The sequence below is a fragment of the Esox lucius genome, chromosome 14, assembly GCF_011004845.1.
Source record: "Esox lucius isolate fEsoLuc1 chromosome 14, fEsoLuc1.pri, whole genome shotgun sequence".
Lineage (NCBI taxonomy): Eukaryota > Metazoa > Chordata > Actinopteri > Esociformes > Esocidae > Esox > Esox lucius.
The window spans coordinates 37,230,669-37,255,413 of record NC_047582.1 but is presented as its reverse complement, the minus strand read 5'-3'; the positions used below and the strand labels follow the sequence as shown (position 1 = coordinate 37,255,413).

Genomic DNA, 24,745 nt, shown 5'->3' with positions numbered 1-24,745 from the left:
ACTCTGTTCCTGCATATTAAACGTACATTAACCGCTTACACGATCCGGCAAAAATTACAAGCCGTAGTTAAAGACAACATGTTTGGTTTTCACATTCTTTAGAAAGGTTTCAAAACTTTTGAAAATTGGCACGTACTCAGTCTAAGTTTCGGGGGGTCCAGGTTCTACAATTGGGCTGGACAGAAGAGATTTACTGTGCTGATCACCCAGAAGAGGGGGGCCTTCTTTTCACCAGACATAGTGCTTGGCATTCAGTCCTAACAGTTTGGTTATGGTGTCCTCAAGAGTTTTTTCCTTTGGTAGTCCAGAAGTCTAGGCCTGTGCGCCTCTGGTGCACATATACTATTGCAGAGTGGGTTTGATATCCACCTCTTGGTCTTTAAGCAAAAACTCTTCCCTCTATCTAAAATATTATAAAAGGGCCTTTTCCAGTTATAACGGTGAAATGATCTGCTGAGGGCAGTCTGAGTACCAACCATTACTGACAGGAATCAATGTACAAGCAGCTAGATACGCAAACGGTAAGAAAAACAAAGGAATACCAAACACTTATTTGTTTGTGTTCAATCCCTAGTCCAGGAATTAGCAATATCATTACAGTGGGCTTTGCTAGTGCTGGCTTTTCAAACTGTCTGGGGCCACAATAAAAATGATATGTTTGCCAAAGGCAGAGGACCAGGTCACTGGAGACCAGATGCCCTAGTTATGAAGCGCCCAGCTTATCTCCCTTTCAGAATCAGCTCCGGCCTCCAGCCTCCAAGGCTCCAGTTTGAAGCCGGCCAAAACAAACTATATACTCCAATGTGAGCTCAATGTCAGCAAACCAAGGGAGACTTTCACAGAGCAGTCATTTTGTTTAATAACACTCCGTGAATTAAGATCCATTTCATACAAAGCCATTTGTGTCATTGTGTCTACAATATGTATGTCTTTTTAGGAGATTTCATGATATCTGACGCCAACTTCACAATTTTACAGTTAAATAGTGTACAGTGGGGAGAACAAGTATTTGATACACTGCCGTAATTTTTATCATAGGTAAACTTCAACTGTGAGAGACGGAATCAAAAAAAAGAATCCAGAAAATCACATTCTATGATTTTTAAATAATTATTTTGCATTTTATTGAATGACATAAGTATTTGATCACCTACCAACCAGTAAGAATTCTGTCTCTCACAGACATGTTAGTATTAACTGCACCTGTTTGAACTAGTTACCTTCCGTCCAGCCACTCTACCATAAAGGCCTAATTGATGATTATGGAAGATTTATACATTTTCTGCATCCAGACATTATTTATCCATTTACTTTTTTTGGTTAATATTTGTAACTAATCTCTGGAACAGTTAAGTAATTCCAACCATATCAGAGCACAACAAGTTATTGTCCACAACTGTCTAAAAGTTAGGAAGAGAGAGACGGCAGAAACTTTCTCACTTTTTATTTCACAATAAATAAACTAAATGTCAGTAGCCAGCTACAACAGAAACTATACAGCTGCATTTACAGTACTGGGCTTGTGACCAATAAACACATGTTCATGTCAGATCTTTTTCAGAGGTGATCTGATTGGACAACAGACTGACTGATGCAAATAGGTCAGACTTGGTCTGTTTGTCTATACACAGCTTTTCTTAGGCCAGGTAGCACAGCCAGAACTACAGATATGTCTTCAGAAATGACTTCTGTCACACAGACACAGACATCCGTCACGGTCGGACCACACTCCACAGGGGGTTAAGATGATATCTCAGTCACCTTGGACCAAAGAGCTTTTAAAGTAGAGGGGCGCATTAGCTAGTTGAGCCAATCATAAATAATGACCACTCCTCTGTTTGATTGGCTTAATCTGTGATGCCATCAATCTCAATCCGAGCCTTCCTGGTTCTCTAGAATCGGATCTACAGGACATAAGAGAGGATGATAGAGAACATAAAAGAGAGAGTGAGATAAAGATATGTAGTGAGAGTTAGAGAAATACAGTGTATGAATGTGTGTGTGTACCTGTCAGTGTGCTACTGATGTTTGTAGATGAAACAATAAGCACTGCCCCCTCCACTGTTCCAGAATCCACCTGTTCTTTGTGGCAGGGAGAGCCCAGCACTTTGGTAGTGATTCTGTCTGTCATTTGTTCCTGAGTCTTGATGGCTCCACCTTCTGAACTAATCAGAAAATGTTCTGGCTCTTCCCCCTGCGTCTCCACAACCAGCTGGGATTGGCCAAGAGGCTCTGAAGAGGCGTGATCAGAGGTGACTGTCTGAATGATGACGTCACTCGAACAGAGATCCTCCGTCTGACATACAAACACAAAAAATGCAATTCGTACTTCCTTTTTTCAAGTCAATTTGCTCATTTTGCAGTAACTTAAATGGTCTTCTTGCCATTTAATAATTGTTTTTTATGCAATTTTATTTCCAGATAGAATGACTAAATGACTAACAGACACTTACTGAGAGGCTGTGGAGGATGATGTGTTCTGGAGAAGAGGGGGAGGAGCTAGCGGTCAGTGTAACAGTGGGATTGGTTGTGAGGCCAAGCGGCAAGTTCTGATTAGCTGCTGTCTGCAAAAAGTACGTCCCTGGAGTCCCAGTAGGCTGCAGATGGAAAGACTACACACACAGGTTATTGTATTGGCAACAGTCGTGAAAAATACATACAATTTGCTGAGCGATAAAAACATACTTATTAGCATTATCCATTATTTATTAATGATGTAGCCATCATTTCTACAGGTTAGTATATGGGTTGACAGGAAGCCTAACAATTAGGAGCATCTGACCATTAACTAAAGGTTGCTAGGGTTACAGTTACAGAAGAAATGTGTAAAATAGGAAAAATAATTGATTGCATCAGTATTGACCCCGTTTGCTATGACACCTTAATGAGCTGTGGCACAACAAACTTTCTTTAGAAATCACAAAATTAATTGAATAATTACAGTCCAATCTGTGTAAAACGAAGGTATTTCACATAACTTTAGATTAAATACAGCTGTTCCTGAGGGTCCCACAGTTGGTTAGTAACATTTCTAAAAACTACATTATGAGGACGAAGGAACATTCTAAGCAAATATGAAATAAGGTTCTTCAAAGGCACCAATCAGGAGTATGATATAAGAACATGTCCAGGGCATTGAATATTACCCAGAGCACATTCAAGCCCATTGTTAAGATATGGAGAGAATATGGGACCACTGTGAATCAATCTAGAACATGCAATCATCAAAGTTTTCCAGAAGGCATCTAGGAGACTGGGGCCAAGTGGAAGACAATTATTTGATCTGAGGAGCCTGTGGTCCTTAACACCTAACTAGGGTTGGTTATCATTCATCAATTACGATTCTGCTGATCAAATCCTGGTTCTGATTCCAGTATTTTTGGATGAGAATAAATGTAACATATTTCAAGAAGTAAAATTTGTCAAACTTTTATTCTTTGCACATTTAGGCTATAATCAGTCAACTGTCAATGGTGACAGGATTCTTTTTCCCTTCATTTATAAAAAATAAATAAAATATGATCAATATATGAAAAACAAAAACAATTTCAAAGCAAAACCTCTGTCAGCTCATCTGAGAATGTAGAGAGAACGGAGAGAATGAAGCCGAGGGATACATGACATTGTCTAGCTCAGTTACTGTGTTACTGTGATAGTAACATTAACTAGTTTTAAAGAAAGAAATTACAAGAAAACTGTCTAGATTACATTTATTTTCCCACTGACCAGTTGGTGAGTTATATATATAATACAATAATAATTATGATATATATGATAGTAAACTGCTGGAGCTGCTGTCCCCGCGGCCCGATACCGGATAAGCGGATGAAGATGAGAGAGAGATGATAGCTTGTTGTCCATGTACGTTAGTATTGTAAAGTGTGCTGGCCACCAATCAGTACCCTTCACGTTGGCTAACTCGCTGTGGTTGCTATTGATGTCTGAGTGACAATAAGTTGATGAGCTAAATTTGAGGATTATTATTCGAATATAACTAATATTAACCCTAAAAATAATAAGGAATGCAATTCGAATGGGATTATATAGGAAGATTGACAACCCTACTGTGTTTGGTGTACCTGAGCTTGAGCTACTGTTAGCTGTATCTGGGACGTTATTGGCTGTAACTGGGAGACACATCGAACACCATGCATTCCTTCAAATTCACGCCGTGTTGAAGTAAATGCTTCATCACATTGCAAGTGCTTCCTCCCTTACAGTCTTACATTTTGATGTGTCATAAAAAAAATATGAGAAGCTAAGCCAAACTTGCGAGCGTTTACTGTGGTCAGCTATGGTAAAGGATATAAACAGAAGTGTCTTCTCAGTTCCCACATGCTTGATTTGTTGACGTACTTCCAGAAATTACGTGACATTAGGTCCGCCGTCCGCGTAGCAGGTGATGGCAAATAAGTGGAACTTTTATGGATTGTAAAATGCGCAACTGAAATGCAAGTAGAATCGAAATGAACGTGTCTTTTCTAATCCATGGTTCCAAAACTTGGAACCGGTTCTTCACACCCAACCCTACACCTAACAAGGACAAATATGGTGCTCCGGTGGACGTCATGGAAACACTTAAAGGTCCCATGACATGCTACTTTTTGTAGGCTTTAATATAGGCCATAGTGGTCCCTAGTACTGTATCTGAAATCTTTTTTCAAAAATTCAGCCTTGCTGCAGAATTATAGCCACTACAATACAGTCACAGAATGAGCTTCCTTCAAACGGCCCGTATTGGTGTCTGTGACTTTAAATTTTAATGAGGATGAAAAAGGCGGGGCAAGGTGGTGGGTGGGCGTGGCCTTTACTATCTTGCGGCAAAGGTAACGTGCATGTTTACCGGTATGTCTGGATCATATTGCAATGGCACGAAGACACATTGAAGCATTTCAGTTTGACCCAGAATCCGATCCAGATGGAGAAGCAACGGATGAAGAAGGATGTTTCCGAATGGTTAGTTAAAAATATTATGTCTATATGATACTTTGTTAGGATGTCTGATTATCATGTAAGTTAAAGCTAAAGCTAATCTGCTTTTGCCTTTTCATGTTTCTCTGATATGTGATGATTTTAAAGCTGTGTTAGCATCTATATCAGTAAATATTCTAGTTTAGAGAAGAGGGTTTTTTTTAAATGTAAAAATTCTCCCTTCATATCATGAAGTCACGTTACACAAGATATATAAAGCCTATATATTTATGTGCGCGCAGGAGTAAATCATTTTGTTGTGTAACATTATGTACATAGTCGTCGGTGAAATGTTTGCCACAGACATGCAAAACTTTGGGAAGCTGTGTCTGCGCTTTTCCGGAGAAAATGAAATCATTCCACTGGTTCTTCTGTGGCATGTACGAAGGAAGTAAAAAAAGGCTTCGTTGCTCATCTCTACATCCTATTACTGAGCAATTATTGTGTTTCCTTCGCTCAAAAGCCATGATGCCCCTCCTCGTCGCGTAGACAAATTGAAGTCGCGCTCACACACATGTGTGCCTCACACCTGGCTCTATTTAAATTCTTTCTCTGGGCGGGCAAAGCAGAAAAAGGGAAGTTACCATGGGAGTTAACAATTTCTCCTTGCGACGTCACAAAGAGACGGGTCCAGATCAGCCTGTTTGATTCTCTGTTTTCTCCAAGTCAGAGAAAGATAGAAAATGCTCAATTTACACCGAATGGAATTTTTTGAAAATTTGGGACCATATATAGGCTAGGTGAACTCATATTAATGTTAAAAAACTTCACAAAATGAAAATTTCATGTCAGGGGACCTTTAAAACAACAGGCAGCAGCGTTGCAGCTTACTGATGATCAAAGGATACAGGAGGCATCTGAGCTCCATGTGGAGTATCATGGTCAATCACCTGAATACTAATGTACAGGAGATGTTGAAGTAAAAAAAAATTTGTTTTTTTATTTCTCATGGGGAATTGTGTACATTGACGGCATAAAACACATATTTAATCAATCACACATTATGTCTACAACACAACAAATTGTGGAAAAAATAAAGATGACTTAATACTTTTAGAAGCCACTGCATACAATCTAAGCACTAAACTTAGAGGTAATAATTATGCAGTGCATTTGGATGTGTGAAAGTGCAGCAATAACAGGTGTTCCAAGCTTGTAGCATGATACCTTGTAGTAATGAATACATGAACTACTTTGATGAAAAGATCATCACCATTAGAAAACAAATAACTGACTCCTCCTTAAATAGTTATGGTCCTCAAAATCTCAGTTGTCCTAAAAATGTCCTGAACCTCCCTGACCAGGTGTCAATGAGGACACTTGAATTTTGTGATACCATATCGCTCAACACATTTACTAAATTTGTAATGAGTTCTAAACCCACAAACTGTCAGCTAGACCCGATTCCAACAAAATTAGGAGCTTTTTCCTGTGCTAGGTCAGCCAATTTTGAACATAATAAATTGCTCCCTTTCCTCCAGATGTGTACCAAACTCACAAAAAATAGCGGAAATTAAGCTTCTTCTAAAAAAATCTAATCTGGATCCCAACATATTAAACAATTATAGGCCAATATCGACCCTCCCATTCCTCTCAAAAATCTTTGAAAAATGTGTTTCCCAACAACTGAATGCCTTCCTAAAGACAAAAAACATTTATGAAATACTCCAGTCCGGTTTCAGATCCCATCATAGTACTGAGACTGCACTCGTGAAGGTAACAAATGACCTTCTAATGGCCTCAGACAAAGGTTCCGCATCCGTCCTGTTGCTTCTTGACCTTAGTGCTGCTTTTGACACTATTGATCACTCCCTTCTCTTAGAGAGACTGGAAACCCATATTGGGCTATGTGGACATGTTCTAGCCTGGTTTAAATCTTATTTATCTGAAAGATATCAGTTTGTTAGTGTGGATGGCATATCCTCTGACAAGTCAAAGGTATGCTTTGGTGTTCCTCAAGGCTCGGTTCCGGGCCCATTATTGTTCTCACTATATATGCTCCCTCTGGGCGATGTAATCCGAAATCACAATGTTAACTTTCACTGTTATGCTGATGACACACAGTTATATTTCAATGAAGCATGGAGAAGCCCCTAAATTAGCTACTTTGGAAGCATGCGTTTCAGATATTAGGAAGTGGATGACAGAGAATTTCTTGCTCTTAAACTCAAGGAAAACAGAAATGCTCATTTTAGGACCCAAAAAACAAAGAGCGTTGTTAGCAGATCTCACTGTGAACCTCGACGGCTGTATGGTCGTATCCCAAAAAACTGTAAAAAACCTTGGCGTTACCCTTGACCCTGACCTCTCCTTTGAAAAACATAAAATATGTCTCAAGAGTTGCTTATTTTCATCTTCGAAACATTGCAAAAATTTGAAACTTTCTATCCAAAACTGATGCAGAAAAATGTATCCATGCTTTCGTTACTTCTAGACTAGATTACTGCAATGCTCTTCTCTCTGGTTATCCAGACAAATTAATAAATAAACTTAAATTAGTGCTGCACACGGCTGCTAGAATCCGAACTAGAACAAATTTTTTTTAACACATTACTCCTGTCCTAGCGTCCTTATACTGGCTGCCTGTTAGGTTTAGGGCTGATTTTAAGGTTTTACTTTTAACCTATAAATCAATACATGGACTTGCTCCTATTTACCTTGATGAAATGATCCAGCCATACATACCTACACGTAACCTACAATCGCAAGATGCAGGCCTTTTAATTGTACCTAGAATTTCTAAACAAACAGCTGGCGGCAGGGCCTTTTCTCATAGAGCTCCACTACTGTGGAATGATCTGCCAAATAAGGTTAGAAATGCAAACTCAGTGCAAACTTTCAAGTGTCTACTCATCTCATCTCTACAGCACGGTTTGTAATTAGGTGTAGCCTGGCCCGGGGGCGTGAAGGGGCCTCCCCCGGGTAGGGCCACAGTGTTGCCGGACCCCCTGTCTCAGTTCCAAGGTGTTACGCTGCTGTATTATTGTGCTGGGGGATATGAGGAATGCACTTTCTAACTTTTCTCAGTCTCCTCCAGTTTTAAATTTTAGGAGATGAGGTCCTGGTCTACACCTGCGGAGTACCTGGTTTGGGGGGCCCGTTGCTGTCCCTGTCCTTGTCCACCTGGTCATACTTTTGACCTAGTCTATAATCAAATAGACTCTGGATTTAGCCCAGAGAAATGTATTTATTATTCTAATTGGACTCTACATATCTCACCCAGCACAGCCAGAAGAGGACTGGTCACCCCTCTGAGCCTGGGTCCTCTCTAGGTTTCTTCCTAAAATTCGGCCTTCTTAGGGAGTTTTTCCTAGCCACTGAAATCCAACACTACTGTTGTTTGCTCCTTGGGGTTTAAGGCCGGGCGTCTCTGTAAAGCACTTTGTGACAACTGCTGTTGTAAAAATGGCTTTATAAATACATTTGATTGATTGATACCCAATAAGAATCAAGGCTATAATTGTTTCCAAAGATGCTTCAACAAAGTACATTTTTTTAATACATTTGCAAACATTTATAAAGACCTGTTATTGTTTGGTTATTATGAGATATTGTGTGTTGACTGATGAGGAAAAAACGATTTAATTTCAGAATAAGGCTGTAACATAACGCAATGTAGAAAACGTTAGTCTGAATATTTTTTACAGTCATGACCAAAGGTTTTGAGACTGACACAAATATACATTTTCACAAAGTCTGCTGCATCAGTGTCAAAGGCTTTTATTGACAATTACATGAAGTTTATGCAAAAAGTCAATATTTGCAGTGTTGACCCTTCTTTTTCAAGACTTCTGCCATCCGCCCTGGCATGCTGTCAATTAACTTCTGGGCCACATCCTGACTGATGGCAGCCCATTTTTGCATAATCAATGCTTGGAGTTTGTCAGAATTTGTGGGTCTTTGTTTGTCAACCCGCCTCTTGAAGATTGACCACAAGTTCTTAATGGGATTAAGGTCTGGGGAGTTTCCTGGCGATGTTCTGTTTCCCTTAGTTATCACTTTTGCCTTATGGCTGTTTCAAAACTTTTGGCCACGACTGTATGTAATACTGTCTATGATTATTTGTAAACTCAGAAGAAAACTTTTGTTATAATGTATTTGATATTAGTAGTAAACTTAAGATTATATTATAAAAACAAATACAAAATAATATGCAATCTGAATTTTCCCTGGGTAGACAAAAACTTGCAAGGCCTTCAAGATTTGGACAGGAAGCACCTGCCAACCAACTAGATTAGAGCAGTATTTTGGAATGATAGTAGAATCGACAAATTACAATTTCACTGACAATTTGACTTGCAATAATGGAACTGTTTCGGAGGAAGCAAATGACACATTATGCCCTCTAGAGGGCCGGGAAATGTGTCACTATCTGAGAGCGAATGGTTGGAATTTGCCTTATTTGAGTAAGCTTTTTGAGTCAGTGACTTTTGAAGCTGCTCCAGCAGGTTTTCGCAAAAATTATGTTGGTAAATATTTTTAACACCTGATTAAATTTCAAGATGTTTCAAATCATTATCATCTGGTAACTGTCATTTTTTTTTCTTGCAGCTTGCTTGCTTTTAGCTGTCTATGTAAATAATAGTATGTGACCATGCAAAACTGACAATGTTGCATTCAAACTAGTTTTTTGGACTTAAAATGGGTTAATCATCAATAGTAGTACACTTCCTAAACCCGTCCTCCAATTTGGATGTGAATATCTTTAAAGTTGAGAGACTGCACTTTAACCCCATATTCATTATTTAACTGTAACTTGAAGATATTTTGGTAAAGAGAAAAAATAAAACTTGTGTCAGTGTCCAATTATTTCCAGACCTAACTGTATATATTACACTGTATTACTAGTAAACTCACTGGTAATATTAAAATGACCCGTTGTACTGAGTTATTAATAAACTCACAGGTAATATTAAAATTATATGTTAAACTGTATTCTTAGTAAACCTACAGGTATGATCTGGAAGGTGTGCAGTGCATTCTTAGTAAACTGACAGGTATGATCTGGAATGTGTGCAGTGCTGCAGTGTATAATTAGCAAACTCACAGGTATGATCTGGAAGGTGTGCAGTGCTGCAGTGTTCAGGGTGATGGTGTCTGTGTCGGTGGTACCACCGCTATCTGAGGCAGACAGAGAGGGGAATCAGTACCCACACATACACCCAGACAAATAGACACACACACACAGAGAAACAAATATACATGCATAGACAGCCAACCATAAAGAGAGACACAGGCAGGCAGGCAGAGACACGATCAAAGACCTGTGACTGACCCAGTTGTGTGAGTTGCAAGGGGATCTGCAGTGCTGTGACAGGGTTGGGGGCAGAGCTACATTCCTCCAATCGCGTGACTCGGATTTGGAGGGAGGGGGAGGAGCTACCTGTCCCGGTGCCCACCCCTAATGGAATCTGAGTCTCCATGAGCTCCTGGAGACCCTTCAGTAACACTACACACACACACACACACACACACAAGATTATTAGCAACAACACAATTACTTTGTTTAATGACTTTACACAAGTATTATAGCTAATGTAAAGTGTCGAAGGTGAAGGGTTAATGTACGAGTACTGGTTGAATGAGATTAGTTACAACCCCATTTCCAAAACAGTTGGAACACTTTCATCCCTGTATTTAATTGAACATATAACAAAGATAACATAAATGTTGAAACTGAGAAATGTTATTGATTTTGGAAAAATACATGCCCATTTTGAATTTGATGCCAGCAACACATTTCAAAATTTGGTACAGGGGCATGTTTACCAGTGTGTTGCATTACCTCTTTTTTTACCAATACTCTGTTTTTTAATATGTTTTTCCATTCTTGCTTGATATAGGATTTCAGCTGATCAACAGTTAAAGGTAATTTCATAATGCGCCAAATGTTTTCAATGGGTGATAGGTCTGGACTGCGGACCCTTTTACTACAGAGCCATACTGTTGTAATACATGCAGAATGTTGTTTGGCATTGTCTTGCTGAAATAAGCAATGCCTTCCCTGAAAAAGATAGTGCCTTCACAGTTGTGCAAGTCACCCATGCCATGTGCACTAATGCACCACCATACCATCACAAATGCTGGCTTTTGAACTGTGCGCTGATAAGAAGCTGGATGGTACCTCTCCTCTTTAGACTGGAGGACGTGGTACTCATGATTCCCAAAAATATTTTTAGATTTTGATTCATCAGACCACAGGACAGTTCTCCACTCCGACTCAGTCCATCTTTAATGAGCTCAGGCCCAGAGAAAGCAGCAGCATTTCTGGATCCTGTTTATACATGGTATCTTCTTTGCATAGTAGAGTTTTAACTTGCATTTTGGATGCAGCGACAAACTGTGTTCACAGACAATGGTTTTCAGAAGTGTTCCTGAGCCCATGCAGTGATTTCCACTACAGAATCGTGTCTGTTTTTAATACAGTGCTGTCTGAGGGCCCCGAATGTCACAGTCATCCAATATTGGTTTTCAGCCTTGTCCCTTGCCTACAGATTTCTACGGTTTCAGTGAATCTTCTAAAGATGATGTACAATAGATGATAAGATCCCCAAACTCTTTGCAATTTTACATTAAGAAAAAATATTCTTAAATTGTTACACTATTTGCCCATGTAGTCTTTCACAGAGTAGTGAACCCCTCCCCATCTTTACTTCTGACAGTCTCATCCTCTCTGGGATGCTCTTTTTATACCCAATCATGTTACTGACCTGTTGCCAATTAACCTAATTTGTTGCAGGATGGTTTTTTTTGTATTACACAAATTTTCCAGTCTTTTGTTGATCCAGTCCCAGTTTTTTAAAATGTGTTACGGTCATCAAATTCATAGTGGGCAAATATTTTTAAAGAAACAACATTTCTCTGTTTCAATATTTGATATGTTGTCTTTGTACTATTTTCTATAGAGTTTGAATGATTTGCACATTATTACATTCAGTTTTTTTTGCGTTTTACATAGCGTGCTAACGTTTGTATTATACTGTAGATAATGTAAAGTGTTAAAAGTGTGGGGTTAATGTACTATTAGAGCTGTCACGATTATGACATTTTAGTTGACGATTAATTGTCACACAAATAATTGCAATTAATGATTTTGTCTATATTGTTCATTTTATGCCACTAGCATAGTGTATTATAGTGTAGGTTTAACAGTACACATGGTGGTCCAGAGATGGTTCTTCAGATTTGTAGTGTTCCCGCTTTTTACCGCCACCTTTCTAACCCTAACCCTAAACCTAACCCAATATCAATACAATTTTCCTGTGCATCGTAACTTCTCACCTCTCACTCTGCTACACATTATTATAGGCTAGTTATTTGAAATAGCTCAATCTAAAACTATTATGTAGGCCTTTCTAATGTAGCAAGACATGTTTCAATGCTAAGTTGTTTAATTCAGTTTAACATGTACAAAACGATTCAATGTATTTTCAAATGTAGGCCTAAATATGCAATGGGACAACAGATATTTCTATTAATGCATTTTAATGCGCATTATCTAATTAGAAACTTACATATTTTACAAATGCTAGTGTTTAAATTTTAATTACATGCACCTATAACTTACCGCAGAGCTGTCAAACGCTCTACTGATACCCTGGGCTAGACATCCTAACTGAAATGGACATAACGGTATTTGTTGAGACATTTCTAACATTGGCATAAAACTTCATTATTTAGAAACATATGATTCTGGCATCTAAATATTGTGCAAAAATATTGTTGTCATAAAAATAATTGCGATCTGGCTTAAATAATCATAAGGGCAGCCCTATGTACTAGTACTGGTTAGCTCTTATACTGTAGATAATGTAAAGTGTTAAAGGTTTAGGGTAAATGTACAAATACTGGTTCTGTATTAAACTGTAGATAATGTAAAGTGTTAAAGGTATGGGGTTAATGTACGAGTACTAGTTAGTTGTTATACTGTAGATAATGTCAAGTGGTAAAGGTTTGGGGTTACTGTATGAGTACTGGTTAGGTATTATTTTGCAGCTAATGTCAACTGTTAAGGGTGTGGGGTTCCTGTAAGGGTACTGATTAGGTATTACAGATGACAAGTTTAGAGGTGGGGGTTAAAATGTACAAGGCATGACTTGTGGGTTAGAGGTCATACCTTGGAATGGCAGCTCCTTGTGATTGGCAACTTGTCTCTTGATGGCCCACCACTTAGATCGGAGCCACTGAGGAGAGCGGACGCTGCTCCACCCCCCTGCCAGCTCCTCCCACTTCAACTCATTCTCATCCTCCACATCCAGCTCCACTATCCTGATCCCAAACAACATAGATGTGTTATATTTCAATAATATAATGGCACAGACACACACAAACGACATAGATAATGTATTACATTGCAATAAAGTTGTGACACACACCCAAACAACATAGGTAATGTCTTATATTCCCCCACCCCGCCCCCGCTCCATACCTGTTTACTAAGTTGAGGTCATCGTCCTTAGTCCATTCTGTTCCTCCACTTTGCTTCCAGTTCAGGTAATTGAGCCATTTAGAGCGACACTGTTTCTCAGACCGCGTTCCCACCAGGTCAGCCACCGCCGCCCAGGACACACCCCCTGTCACTGCACGACCAGGACACACCCCCGCCAGTGCATACACACTGTCTGACAGGCGCTTCTCCTCCTCCTCACTCCACTTCCCTACATATACACACATACACACTGTCTGACAGGCGCTTCTCCTCCTCCTCACTCCACTTCCCTACATATACACACATACACACTGTCTGACAGGCGCTTCTCCTCCTCCTCACTCCACTTCCCTACATATACACACATACACACTGTCTGACAGGCGCTTCTCCTCCTCCTCACTCCACTTCCCTACATATACACACATACACACTGTCTGACAGGCGCTTCTCCTCCTCCTCACTCCACTTCCCTACATATACACACATACACACTGTCTGACAGGCGCTTCTCCTCCTCCTCACTCCACTTCCCTACATATACACACATACACACTGTCTGACAGGCGCTTCTCCTCCTCCTCACTCCACTTCCCTACATATACACACATACACACTGTCTGACAGGCGCTTCTCCTCCTCCTCACTCCACTTCCCTACATATACACACATACACACTGTCTGACAGGCGCTTCTCCTCCTCCTCACTCCACTTCCCTACATATACACATATACACACTGTCTGACAGAACACACTCCTCCTCCACTTCCCTACATATACACACACACATACATACATACATACATACATACAGTCTGACAGAGCACACTCCTCCTCCGCTTCCCTACATACACTCACTTAAAGGATTATTAGGAACATCATACTAATACTGTGTTTGACCCCCTTTCGCCTTCAGAACTGCCTTAATTCTACGTGGCATTGATTCAACAAGGTGCTGAAAGCATTCTTTAGAAATGTTGGCCCATATTGATAGGATAGCATCTTGCAGTTGATGGAGATTTGTGGGATGCACATCCAGGGCACGAAGCTCCCGTTCCACCACATCCCAAAGATGCTCTATTGGGTTGAGATCTGGTGACTGTGGGGGCCATTTCAGTACAGTGAACTCATTGTCATGTTCAAGAAACCAATTTGAAATGATTCGAGCTTTGTGACATGGGGCATTATCCTGCTGGAAGTAGCCATCAGAGGATGGTACATGGTAGTCATAAAGAGATGGACATGGTCAGAAACAATGCTCAGGTAGGCCGTGGCATTTAAACGATGTTCAATTGGCACTAAGGGGCCTAAAGTGTGCCAAGAAAACATCCCCCACACCATTACACCACCACCAGCAGCCTGCACAGTGGTAACAAGGCATGATGGATCCATGTTCTCATTCTGTTTACACCAAATTCTGACTCTACCATCTGAATGTCTCAACAGAAATCAAGACTCATCAGACCAGGTAACATTCTTCCAGTCTTCAACTGTCCAATTTTGGTGAGCAAATTGTAGCCTCTTTTTCCTATTTGTAGTGGAGATGAGTGGTACCCGGTGGGGTCTTCTGCTGTTGTAGCCCATCCACCTCAAGATTGTGCGTGTTGTGGCTTCACAAATGCTTTGCTGCATACCTCGGTTGTAACAAATGGTTATTTCAGTCAAAGTTGCTCTTCTATCAGCTTGAATCAGTTGGCCCATTCTCCTCTGACTTCTAGCATCAACAAGGCATTTTCGCCCACAGGACTGCCGCATATTGGATGTTTTTCCCTATTCACACCATTCTTTGTAAACCCTAGAAATGGTTGTGCGTGAAAATCCCAGTAACTGAGCAGATTGTGAAATACTCAGACCGGCCCGTCTGGCACCAACAACCCCGCCACACTCAAAATTGCTTAAATCACCTTTCTTTCCCATTTTGACATTCAGTTTGGAGTTCAGGAGATTGTCTTGACCAGGACCACACCCCTAAATGCATTGAAGCAACTGCCATGTGATTGGTTGATTAGATAATTGCATTAATGAGAAATTGAACAGGTGTTCCTAATAATCCTTTAGGTGAGTGTATACACACATACATACTGTCTGACAGAACACACTTCTCCTCCATTTCCCTACATATAAACACATAACTCACCCTAACCCTAAACTCGCTGATAAGGGGGTATATGAGTATCTGACCTGTGTTGCAAGTGTCCTTCATGAGTCGGCATCGGTCTTTAACAGATGAAGCACTGCGGCCCAGAGCCGCTCCTATAGTAGCCCAGTCATTACCATGCTTTTGCCTCAGCCTACACACACACACACACACACACACACACACACACACACACACACAGCAGCATATATTGAGTGTAAACAAACATTTTAGGAGGAGAAAGTGAAACCAGGAAGTGAAGTCATACTCACTCTTTCAGTTTGTCGATTTCCACAGGAGTGTACCTGCAAAATAACAGCAGATCCACACAACACTAAACACCACCGAAGACGAACACACCTTACACTAAATACACACTAAACACACACACATCAGCACAAATCTCTTATCTATTCCATCACACATTGGGTTGTTATTAGTATTTATGTATAACTAGTGTTGTCTTGTATTCATGTCATTGCCAAAGTCATTATTGTAAATGAGAATTGGTTCTCAAATCAACTAACCTGGTTAAATAAATGTATAATAAAAAAAACACTACACATCAGCACAACATACACTTAGAATGAACAACAAACACACAGACAGACAGACAAACAGACAGACACAGACAGAGAGACACACAGACCAACACAGACAGAGAGACACACAGACCGACACAGACACACACACAGACAGAGAGACACACAGACCGACACAGACAGACATACAAACAGACAGACAGACATACAAACAGACAGACAGACACACACACACAGACAGACAGACAGAGAGACACACAGACAGAGACACACACACAGACAGACAGACAGACTCCATGTGTGTGTGTGACCGTGTACTGACTTTCCCACATGGTTGCGGTTGTCATACATGCGAAGGACTCGTCGGTAGACAGCGAAGAGCGGCCTGTTGAGACCCCAGGCCACACTGCGATAGAAGTCCTTACGCTCCTCCTTCGACATCTCAAAGATAATCTCAGCAGGGTCCTCCATCCCCCGACCCTGCGCACAGACACACACGGACAGACACACACGCACACACACATTTTAAGTTAATTTTAGGTTCACTCACTTGAGGTTAAGGTCCGGTTTATGATTCAAGTTAAGATTAGCCTTTTGGGTTGGTATATAGGGGAAACTGTGACTCATGCTTCTGGTCCCCACAAAGAATGAAAAACACATGCATGTGACTGTGTGTGTTTGAGTGTATGTGTGCTGTACCTTTACATACTGTTGGATGTTGCTCATCAGGAGGTCGATCTCCTCTTTTGACCACATGCCCTGTTTCCACTTATGGCCTGTACACACACCACCAATCACACCCGTTAGCATTATGACCAATCACACCCGTTAGCATTATGACCAATCACACCCGTTAGCATTATGACCAATCACACCCGTTAGCATTATGACCAATCACAGCCTTCATTAGCTTTGTCTAGTGTCGGGTTCACAGTGCAAACCAAACACCTGAACAGTTGGTTATGAATGTGTTAACCTTTGTTAACCAGCGTGTCTTTGTCCTCCTTGGTGGTGAACCAGGCCTGGCTGACAGGAGACATCTCTTCACTGTTCTGAGTGTCCTCCCTCTGCAGCAGCTACAGTAACATACGTCACATGAACACATCAGAGAAATATGGGAAGGGGACAGGTTTGGCCACACCCATAGAAGAGTAGTGGGAGGGGTTAGCAGGGTACCTGTATCTGGGCCACACCCCCTTCCGTGATGTCACTGTCAGATGTGGCAGTCATGGTCACCTCAAAGCTTTCATCTCTCTCGGACACTACATGACATCACACTTCGTCAGGCAACCCACAACACTCAGGGTAGAGTTTGTTCAACTAACTGGGGACGGTTGTGTTTTCAACTAGATGTGGACAATGTGTGTGTAACTCACTGGGAAGGGTGATCACTGAGAACTGAGGAGTAGAGTCTGTCCCTGTCTGTACCTCACTGGTCAGGCACAGTCTCTTCTGGATTGGCTCAGAGTCTTCATCTACGCAAACACACAGTGATCTGAACACGTTATACATACCCAACATCAAATGTCCTGTGTGTATTTGGATTATACTTTAACAGTGTGTTACCACATTGAGGACAGTATGTGTTACCACGTTGAGGACAGTGTGTGTTGTGAAGTTGAGGACAGTGTGCGTTACTGCGTCAAGGACAGTGTGCGTTACCGCGTCGAGGACAGTGTGCGTTACCGCGTCGAAGGACAGTGTGTTAGCGCGTCGAGGACAGTGTGCGTTAGCGCGTCGAGGACAGTGTGCGTTAGCGCGTCGAGGACAGTGTGCGTTAGCGCGTCGAGGAAAGTGTGCGTTAGCGCGTCGATGGACTGTGTGTTAGCGCGTCGATGGACTGTGTTAGCGCGTCGATGGACTGTGTTAGCGCGTCGATGGACTGTGTTAGCGCGTCGAGGGACTGTGTTAGCGCGTCGAGGGACTGTGTTAGCGCGTCGAGGACTGTGTTACCATGCTGAGGACAGTGTGTTAGCACGTCGAGGACTGTGTTGCCACGCTGAGGACAGTGTGTTAGCACGCCGAGGACTGTGTTACCATGCTGAGGACAGTGTGTTAGCACGTCGAGGACTGTGTTACCATGCTGAGGACAGTGTAGTATGATGCTGCCATCGCTGTCCTGGGAGAGTGTTACAGAGCTAACAGACTCCAGAGTCACCGTCTCCTCGTCCTCCCTCGTGCTCATACTGAAAAACAAGCACAAAATACAGCTTCACTGACAGCATGTATTTATTTTAAATGCATCAATATCAAACATAGATGGCATTACACCAAACATGTAGGACACAAGCATATAGGAAACAGGACAAAAGGTTATAAGACACAAAGGACAGGAATGCCAGGAATACCAAACAGGACAAGAGGCTGAGTGGTCAAGACCATTGGGCCAGTATACAAAAGGTTGATGGTCCTAATCCCCAAGACAACAATGTCAAAACCCTGAACAAAGCAATTAAATGGTATTGTTTCCAGGTCAGGGCCAACCCTCCCATTAGGCAAGATAATGCAGCTGCCTATGGCAGCACTTGAATTTGAAGCAGCAAAATACGTATCACGGTACGTATTGCAGTTGGAGGGTCACGGTACGTATTGCAGTTGGAGGGTCACGGTACGTATTGCAGTTGGAGGGTCACGGTACGTATTGCAGTTGGAGGGTCACGGTACGTATTGCAGTTGGAGGGTCACGGTGCATATTGCAATTGGAGGGTCACGATAGGTATCGCAGTTGGAGGGTCACGGTACTGTATGTATTGCATGGTTCAGTACGTATTGCAGTTGGAGCGTCACAGTTCGGTACGTATTGCAGTTGGGGGTTTACGGTACATATTGCAGTTGGAGGGTCACGGTATGTATCGCGGTTGGAGGGTCACGTACATATTGCAGTTGGAGGGACACGATATGTATCGCAGTTGGAGGTTCACGGTACGTATTGCAGTTGGAGGGTCACGGTACTGTATGTATTGCATGGTTCAGTACGTATTGCAGTTGGAGCGTCACAGTTTGGTACATATTGCAGTTGGGGGGGTCACGATACATATTGCAGTTGGGGGGGGTCACGATACATATTGCAGTTGGGGGGGTCACGATACATATTGCAGTTGGGGGGGTCACGATACATATTGCAGTTGGGGGGGTCACGATACATATCACAGTTAGAGGGTCACGGTTCGGTACACATTGCAGTTCGAGGGTTAAGCTACGTATTGCAGTTAAAGGGTCGCTGTTCAGTATATATTGCAGTTTGGGGTCACAGTATATATTGCAGTTTGGAGGGTCATGGTACAGTACGTATTGAAATTGGAGGGTCACGGAACATATTGCAGTTGGAGGGTTACGGTACATATCGCAAAAAGAGCGTCATGGTTCAGTATGTATTGCTGTTGGAGGGTCACGGTACAGTACGTATTGCAGTTGGAGGGTCACGGTACGTATTGCAGTTGGAGGGTCACGGTACGTATTGCAGTTGGAGGGTCACGGTACATATTGCAATTGGGGGGGTCACGATACATATTGCAATTGGGGGGGTCACGATACATATTGCAGTTGCAGGCTCACGGTATATATTGCAGTTGGAGGGTCACAGTACTGTATGTATTGCATGGTTCAGTACGTATTGCAGTTGGAGGGTCACGGTACAGAATGTATTGCAGTTGGAGGGTCAGGGTACAGTATGTATTGCAGTTGGAGGGTCACGGTACAGTAGGTTTTGCAGTTGGAGGGTCATGGTACAGTAGGTATTGCAGTTGCAGGGTCATGATATGTATTACAGTTGGAGTGTCAAGGTCCGTATTGCAGATCTCAAAATCAATAGAGAAGGTTGTGTCAACCAAACTGCACAATTGATGGTGGATTTATTCAATTCAAATTTATTTTGAAATCATGTTATTGCAGAACCCCCTTGAAGGATTGCAATTTACATGACAAACATAAGAGCAAGTATTTTTCAGTATATTTTTCAAGTATAGGCTGTTGGTGAATGTTGGTGTTGTTTGTAACAAATTCTGCTAACTTTGATCATTCGATTATAAGATAAAACGAGGTGTTGAGGAACTCGGTAGAGAATAGATAGAGATTTAAGCTAACTAGTTGGTTTTGTTTTGAGTAAGTCTAAGCCTAGAGGAACTTCACAAATGTTTAAACGACTACCATTTTATGCAACACCTGAAGATGTAGCATGCGTTTCCCAAAACAAAGAAAATGTTTGCTAAGTACAGTAATTAGAAAATATGTCGATACTAACAGAATACAAATAACTGATCAGTGATTTCAAATCATATCTTAAAGTTAGTTAGCTATTCCACAAAATAACTGGCGTCCAGCCCCAAAAACTGTATACCATTTAAATTGAATTAGAACACATTGTCATTTACAGAAATTATCTTCGACCATCAAGGTTAACGGTCTTCAGGAACAGATAAAAAGATGGTTCGCCATGCCAGCTCAGAGATTTATTAAGCTTTTTTTCGAAGTGTGAATTAAATAACGCTTTTTCAAGGGATCTGCGTCAATCAGTGAGTGAAAGGCATTTTCAAACGTCATTTCAGTGTTGGGAAACAGCCTATAGAAATATGATTTTCGGAAACCAGGTTCTGTCATACTTAACATTTCACTCAATGCCACTACAACAAACCAAGAAGGCCCCCAACTATAGCAGTAGCAGGAGATTGCTACACCTTTTCTTTGGTGCTAGTCTGCTAGCTAATGCACTCTGGCTTAACACTATATAACTAGTTATTTAGGTTTATTTCAATCCAGGTACTCAGACTATGTCAAAGTCAATACAGAAGCTTTGCAACTACTAAACAATTATTGCGTGCTATGCTACTATGAGGTCGGAAACGCGGTGTTAAAATACGTTCGTTAACTTCTCCCATATCTTGTCAAGCTAACTAGCACGCCAGCTTACTGCTAATCGAAAGAAGACGAAAAGTCTTCGACGCCATATTAGTTCTGAAAAATGCAGCTTGTGTGTATACGCAGTATGGTACATATTTCAGTGCTGCATTCTGTGTTGTGCTTGTTCTGTAGTCTGCAATGAGCTCTGTCATTTTATCACATCGAGCCCCAAACAGAAACTGAATTTTAGGGTTTGATTTTGTTACTTACTTCCTGTTTTTGGTCCGGGCACTTCGGAGAGACCAGGATGGAGGCAAATGCCAGGATGGAGAACAACAGTAGCAGGGGTATATTCATTCCAAACTAAACGTTTTTGTTGGGAAATGTTTGAGTTGCTAATGGTTTTATTTAACAGTTTTTATTGGACAAACTGTGGTAGGTCCCGCCCCCTTTTGTCTTGTTTGACTAAACGGAGCGCAACCTACCTACATCTGTCCAATAGAAACGTATTTTGATAAAACGATTTGCAACTTCAACATATTGTTTAGGGGAAATGAATACACCCCATTACCCCTTTTGGGGAGAAGAATTATTGTAGACAGGTTTAGTTTTTATGATCTCTGTAGACCTTCTCTTCGCAGTCCCTAATGTGGTTTTAGCTGTTTTAATTCTTTTCAAATCTATATCATGTTATTATTAATGGGAGTACTGAGATGGTCTGTGTGGTCAGATCTATTGTAGCTCTGTGCCTCCCTGCTATTCTGGACTTCGGGACTGTGAAGACCTCTACAGAGTACACAAGAAAACTAGATCTGTCACATAGCGAGCTTGGTCAAACCAGAACTTAAGATAACGTTGTTTTTTCAGCTACAGATATTATTGTGTTTGGCAACAAAAATAACATATTAGTAAAGAGCTGGATTCTCGGGCCCTAAAAACCAGGGACCAAGTGCATAATCTTGGTGTTCCGATAGATCTCACGTTCAACAGTCACATCAAAGCGGTCACCAAAACAGCATTCTTTCATCTTAAAATATAGTCAGAATCAAGGGCTTTGTGTCCCAAAAAGACCAAGAGAAGCACATCAACGCTTTTGTCTCTAGTAGGGTTGATTTCTGTAATGGCCTCTTAACTGGACTCCCTAAAAAGACTGTAAAACAGCTGCAGCTTATTCAGAATGCTGCTGCTAGAACCAGGACCAAGAGAACAGTGCACATCACTCTGGTTCTTAAATCTTTGCGCTGGCTTCCAGTCAGTTACAAAACAGATTTTAAAGTGGTGCTTTTAGTCCAAAAATCACTGAATGGTTTAGGCCCCAAATACATTTCTGATATGTTTGAAGAGTATAAACCGAACAGGGCTCTTAGATCCATGAACACAGGCCAGCTAGTAGAGCCCAGAGTCCAAACTAAACATGGAGAAGCTGCGTTTAGCACTTATGCTGTACAAAACTGGAATAAACTACCTGAAGATCTTAGACGTGCCCCAAACATATCAATTTTTAAGTCCAGGTTAAAAACACTTATCTTTTCACGCGCCTATGACTGAGCGCTTAAACATAACCACACTGTTAGCCTTGCAGCTTTACAGCTTCCTCATGGAATCTACAATGGAATCTACCAGTTGTTCTTATTTTATTTTAATTCTATTTCTATTTTCTTATTCAATGTTATATTATTATGATGTTTTATTGTTTTTATTTATATTTAGATTTTTCTATGTTTTACCAATCGTTAAAAGATTTTTCTACCATGCAAGTTCTGGTGCTATCAGAGGAATAACTTCTGTGTAAATGTAACAATTTGCTGATTTTGGATAATGAAAGTTATTGTGTAGCATTGTGTAGCACACTGAATTGCTTCAATGTATGAATTGTGTTAAATAAATAAACTTGCTTGCTTGTTTGCAGGAAGTATAGCTTTGTTCAGAAACTATAGAAACCAATGCTTTGGACCAAACCTGCTACCTGCTAGGTTAAGTGGATCTTATCCTGTCCAAATGAATAAACACAGATTTCATCCACTAGTCAGATTCTATCCTGTCACCATGGCCTTCCCTTTGTAAAAAAGCCAGTTAAAGACTGAGTCTGCATTGTGCGCCGAGCATTGCAACGGGAACAAATTATTGGACCACAAATAGATCCTTTAGGGCATTCAGAATTATTTATTTTTTAACATAATTTTTCTTTAAACTAGTTATTAATTTCATACATGATTAATGGAGGGTTAAACTCATACAGGTCCAATGTAAGCCAGTGTGAATTTGTTATGGAGTAAAGTGATTCAATACTCCTCTGCTGCTGCCAACGCCGTATTGGATGCCTGGCAGAAAATAACTGAGTGTAAATGAATGTCTTGTAGAATGTATGTGATTTACTGATGAGTTATTGTAGGCCTGCACACATATGGGAGATTATTAATACAAATATTTGTCAAGCCTACAACCTAAATTTTAGTAGCCTACAGTATCAAATTTCAAATAAAATTATATTTATTTTTATAAAGCCCTTTTAACATCAGCAGTTGTTACAAACTGCTTTTACAGACACCCAGCATAAAACCCCAAAGAGCAAGCAACAACAGTTAATACTGCATTAACAACACTTAACAGTACGACACAATTATAACTGCACAGTGGCCCGTTGCATAGCCAATACAGGAGGGGTGTTTTATTCAGTTCATAATGTGATAACAAGCATATTCTACAGATGAAACCCAATTTTAGCAAAAAGATCCTGGCAGAAGATGAAAACTAAATATAAGATCATACAAATTATTTTGTATGTATTATTATTATTGTATTCTTTTATTGTTGTAGACTGTAACTGTGATTCTTTGCTCCAAACTACAAAATATTGTGGCCTATCTTTTAACTTCTTGTGCTGGACATGATGCACATCCCATTCTTGAACTGTTTTGCTGACTTACAGTGGATATAAAGTCTACACACCCCTAACCCAGGTTCTTGTGATGTAAAAGAATGAGACAAAAATAAATCATGTCAGAACTTTGGAACTGTTCATAATTCCCTCCACCCTGACTAAGGCCCCGGTTCCAGCTGAAGAAAAACAGCCCCAAAGCATGATGCTGCCACCACCATGCTTCACTGTGGGTATGGTGTTCTTTGGGTGATGTGCATGGTTTCATCAGACCATAACACATTTGCTTTTGGGGAATTTGATGTTTGTTTTTGCACACTTCAGCTGGGCTTGGATGTTTTTCTTTGTAAGATAAGACTTCCGTCTTGCCACCCTACCCAATAGCCCATTCATATGAAGAATACGGGAGATTGTTGTCACATGTAGCACACAGCCAGTACTTGCTAGAAATTCCTGCAGTTCCTTTAATGTTGCTGTAGGCCTCTTGGAAGCCTCCCTGACCAGTCTTCTTGTCATCTTTTCATCCATTTCTTTTTATAAACGAAGGGCATATCTAATCCATATACCATTTCCAGTGTTTATGGGGAAACCAAACTGGGGGGACACATATTTTTTTACTATTTTAATGATGTGTTTCTAATCATTATGCTTTTCCTTTCAGAAAAACATATTACTTGCATTCGATTACAATTCAAAATGTTGTAATACCAATTTAAGCACATTGCAATACAGTTTAATTATGGCTTTTATTTTGAAAGATAAATCTCAGTTAATGCTGCCAGTTTAATATCCTGCTGCTAGGAGAACGGTAATCAGGCAGGCTACCATATAAACAGAAAAACATCCAAGGAAAGAGTACGGATGCAGACAGTTTAAATGAATGGAGAAGGGTCCACCAGTAGTCGATTAGCCTACTTCACAAGCCCATTATCAGAAATTGAGGCAATTACAG

General features: G+C 40.8%; 1 protein-coding gene across 1 annotated transcript; it reads right to left on the bottom strand.

The window, feature by feature from the left end:
• Window positions 1-1,429: 1,429 nt before the first annotated feature.
• On the bottom strand, window positions 1,430-21,278 carry dmtf1 (cyclin D binding myb-like transcription factor 1). Its single transcript, XM_013137325.3, has 16 exons — window positions 21,186-21,278; window positions 18,159-18,265; window positions 17,456-17,554; window positions 17,256-17,341; window positions 17,056-17,155; window positions 16,779-16,855; window positions 16,402-16,559; window positions 15,810-15,842; window positions 15,582-15,691; window positions 13,400-13,628; window positions 13,088-13,239; window positions 10,247-10,420; window positions 10,019-10,092; window positions 2,454-2,612; window positions 2,008-2,296; window positions 1,430-1,904 (listed from the first exon to the last, which is right to left on the bottom strand). Exons 2-16 carry the CDS (start codon window positions 18,262-18,264, stop codon window positions 1,870-1,872), a joined length of 1,881 nt encoding a protein of 626 aa, XP_012992779.1. The 5' UTR covers window position 18,265; window positions 21,186-21,278; the 3' UTR covers window positions 1,430-1,869.
• Window positions 21,279-24,745: the final 3,467 nt, after the last annotated feature.

Coding starts and splice junctions, on each gene's coding strand:
- dmtf1 (XM_013137325.3), bottom strand. CDS start 18,264: ATGAGCACGAGGGAGGACGAGGAGACGGTGACTCTGGAGTCTGTTAGC. Junction 17,342..17,455: donor CTCAGTGATCACCCTTCCCA/GTGAGTTACACA, acceptor GATGTCATGTAG/TGTCCGAGAGAGATGAAAGC. Junction 17,156..17,255: donor GGGGTGTGGCCCAGATACAG/GTACCCTGCTAA, acceptor ATGTTACTGTAG/CTGCTGCAGAGGGAGGACAC.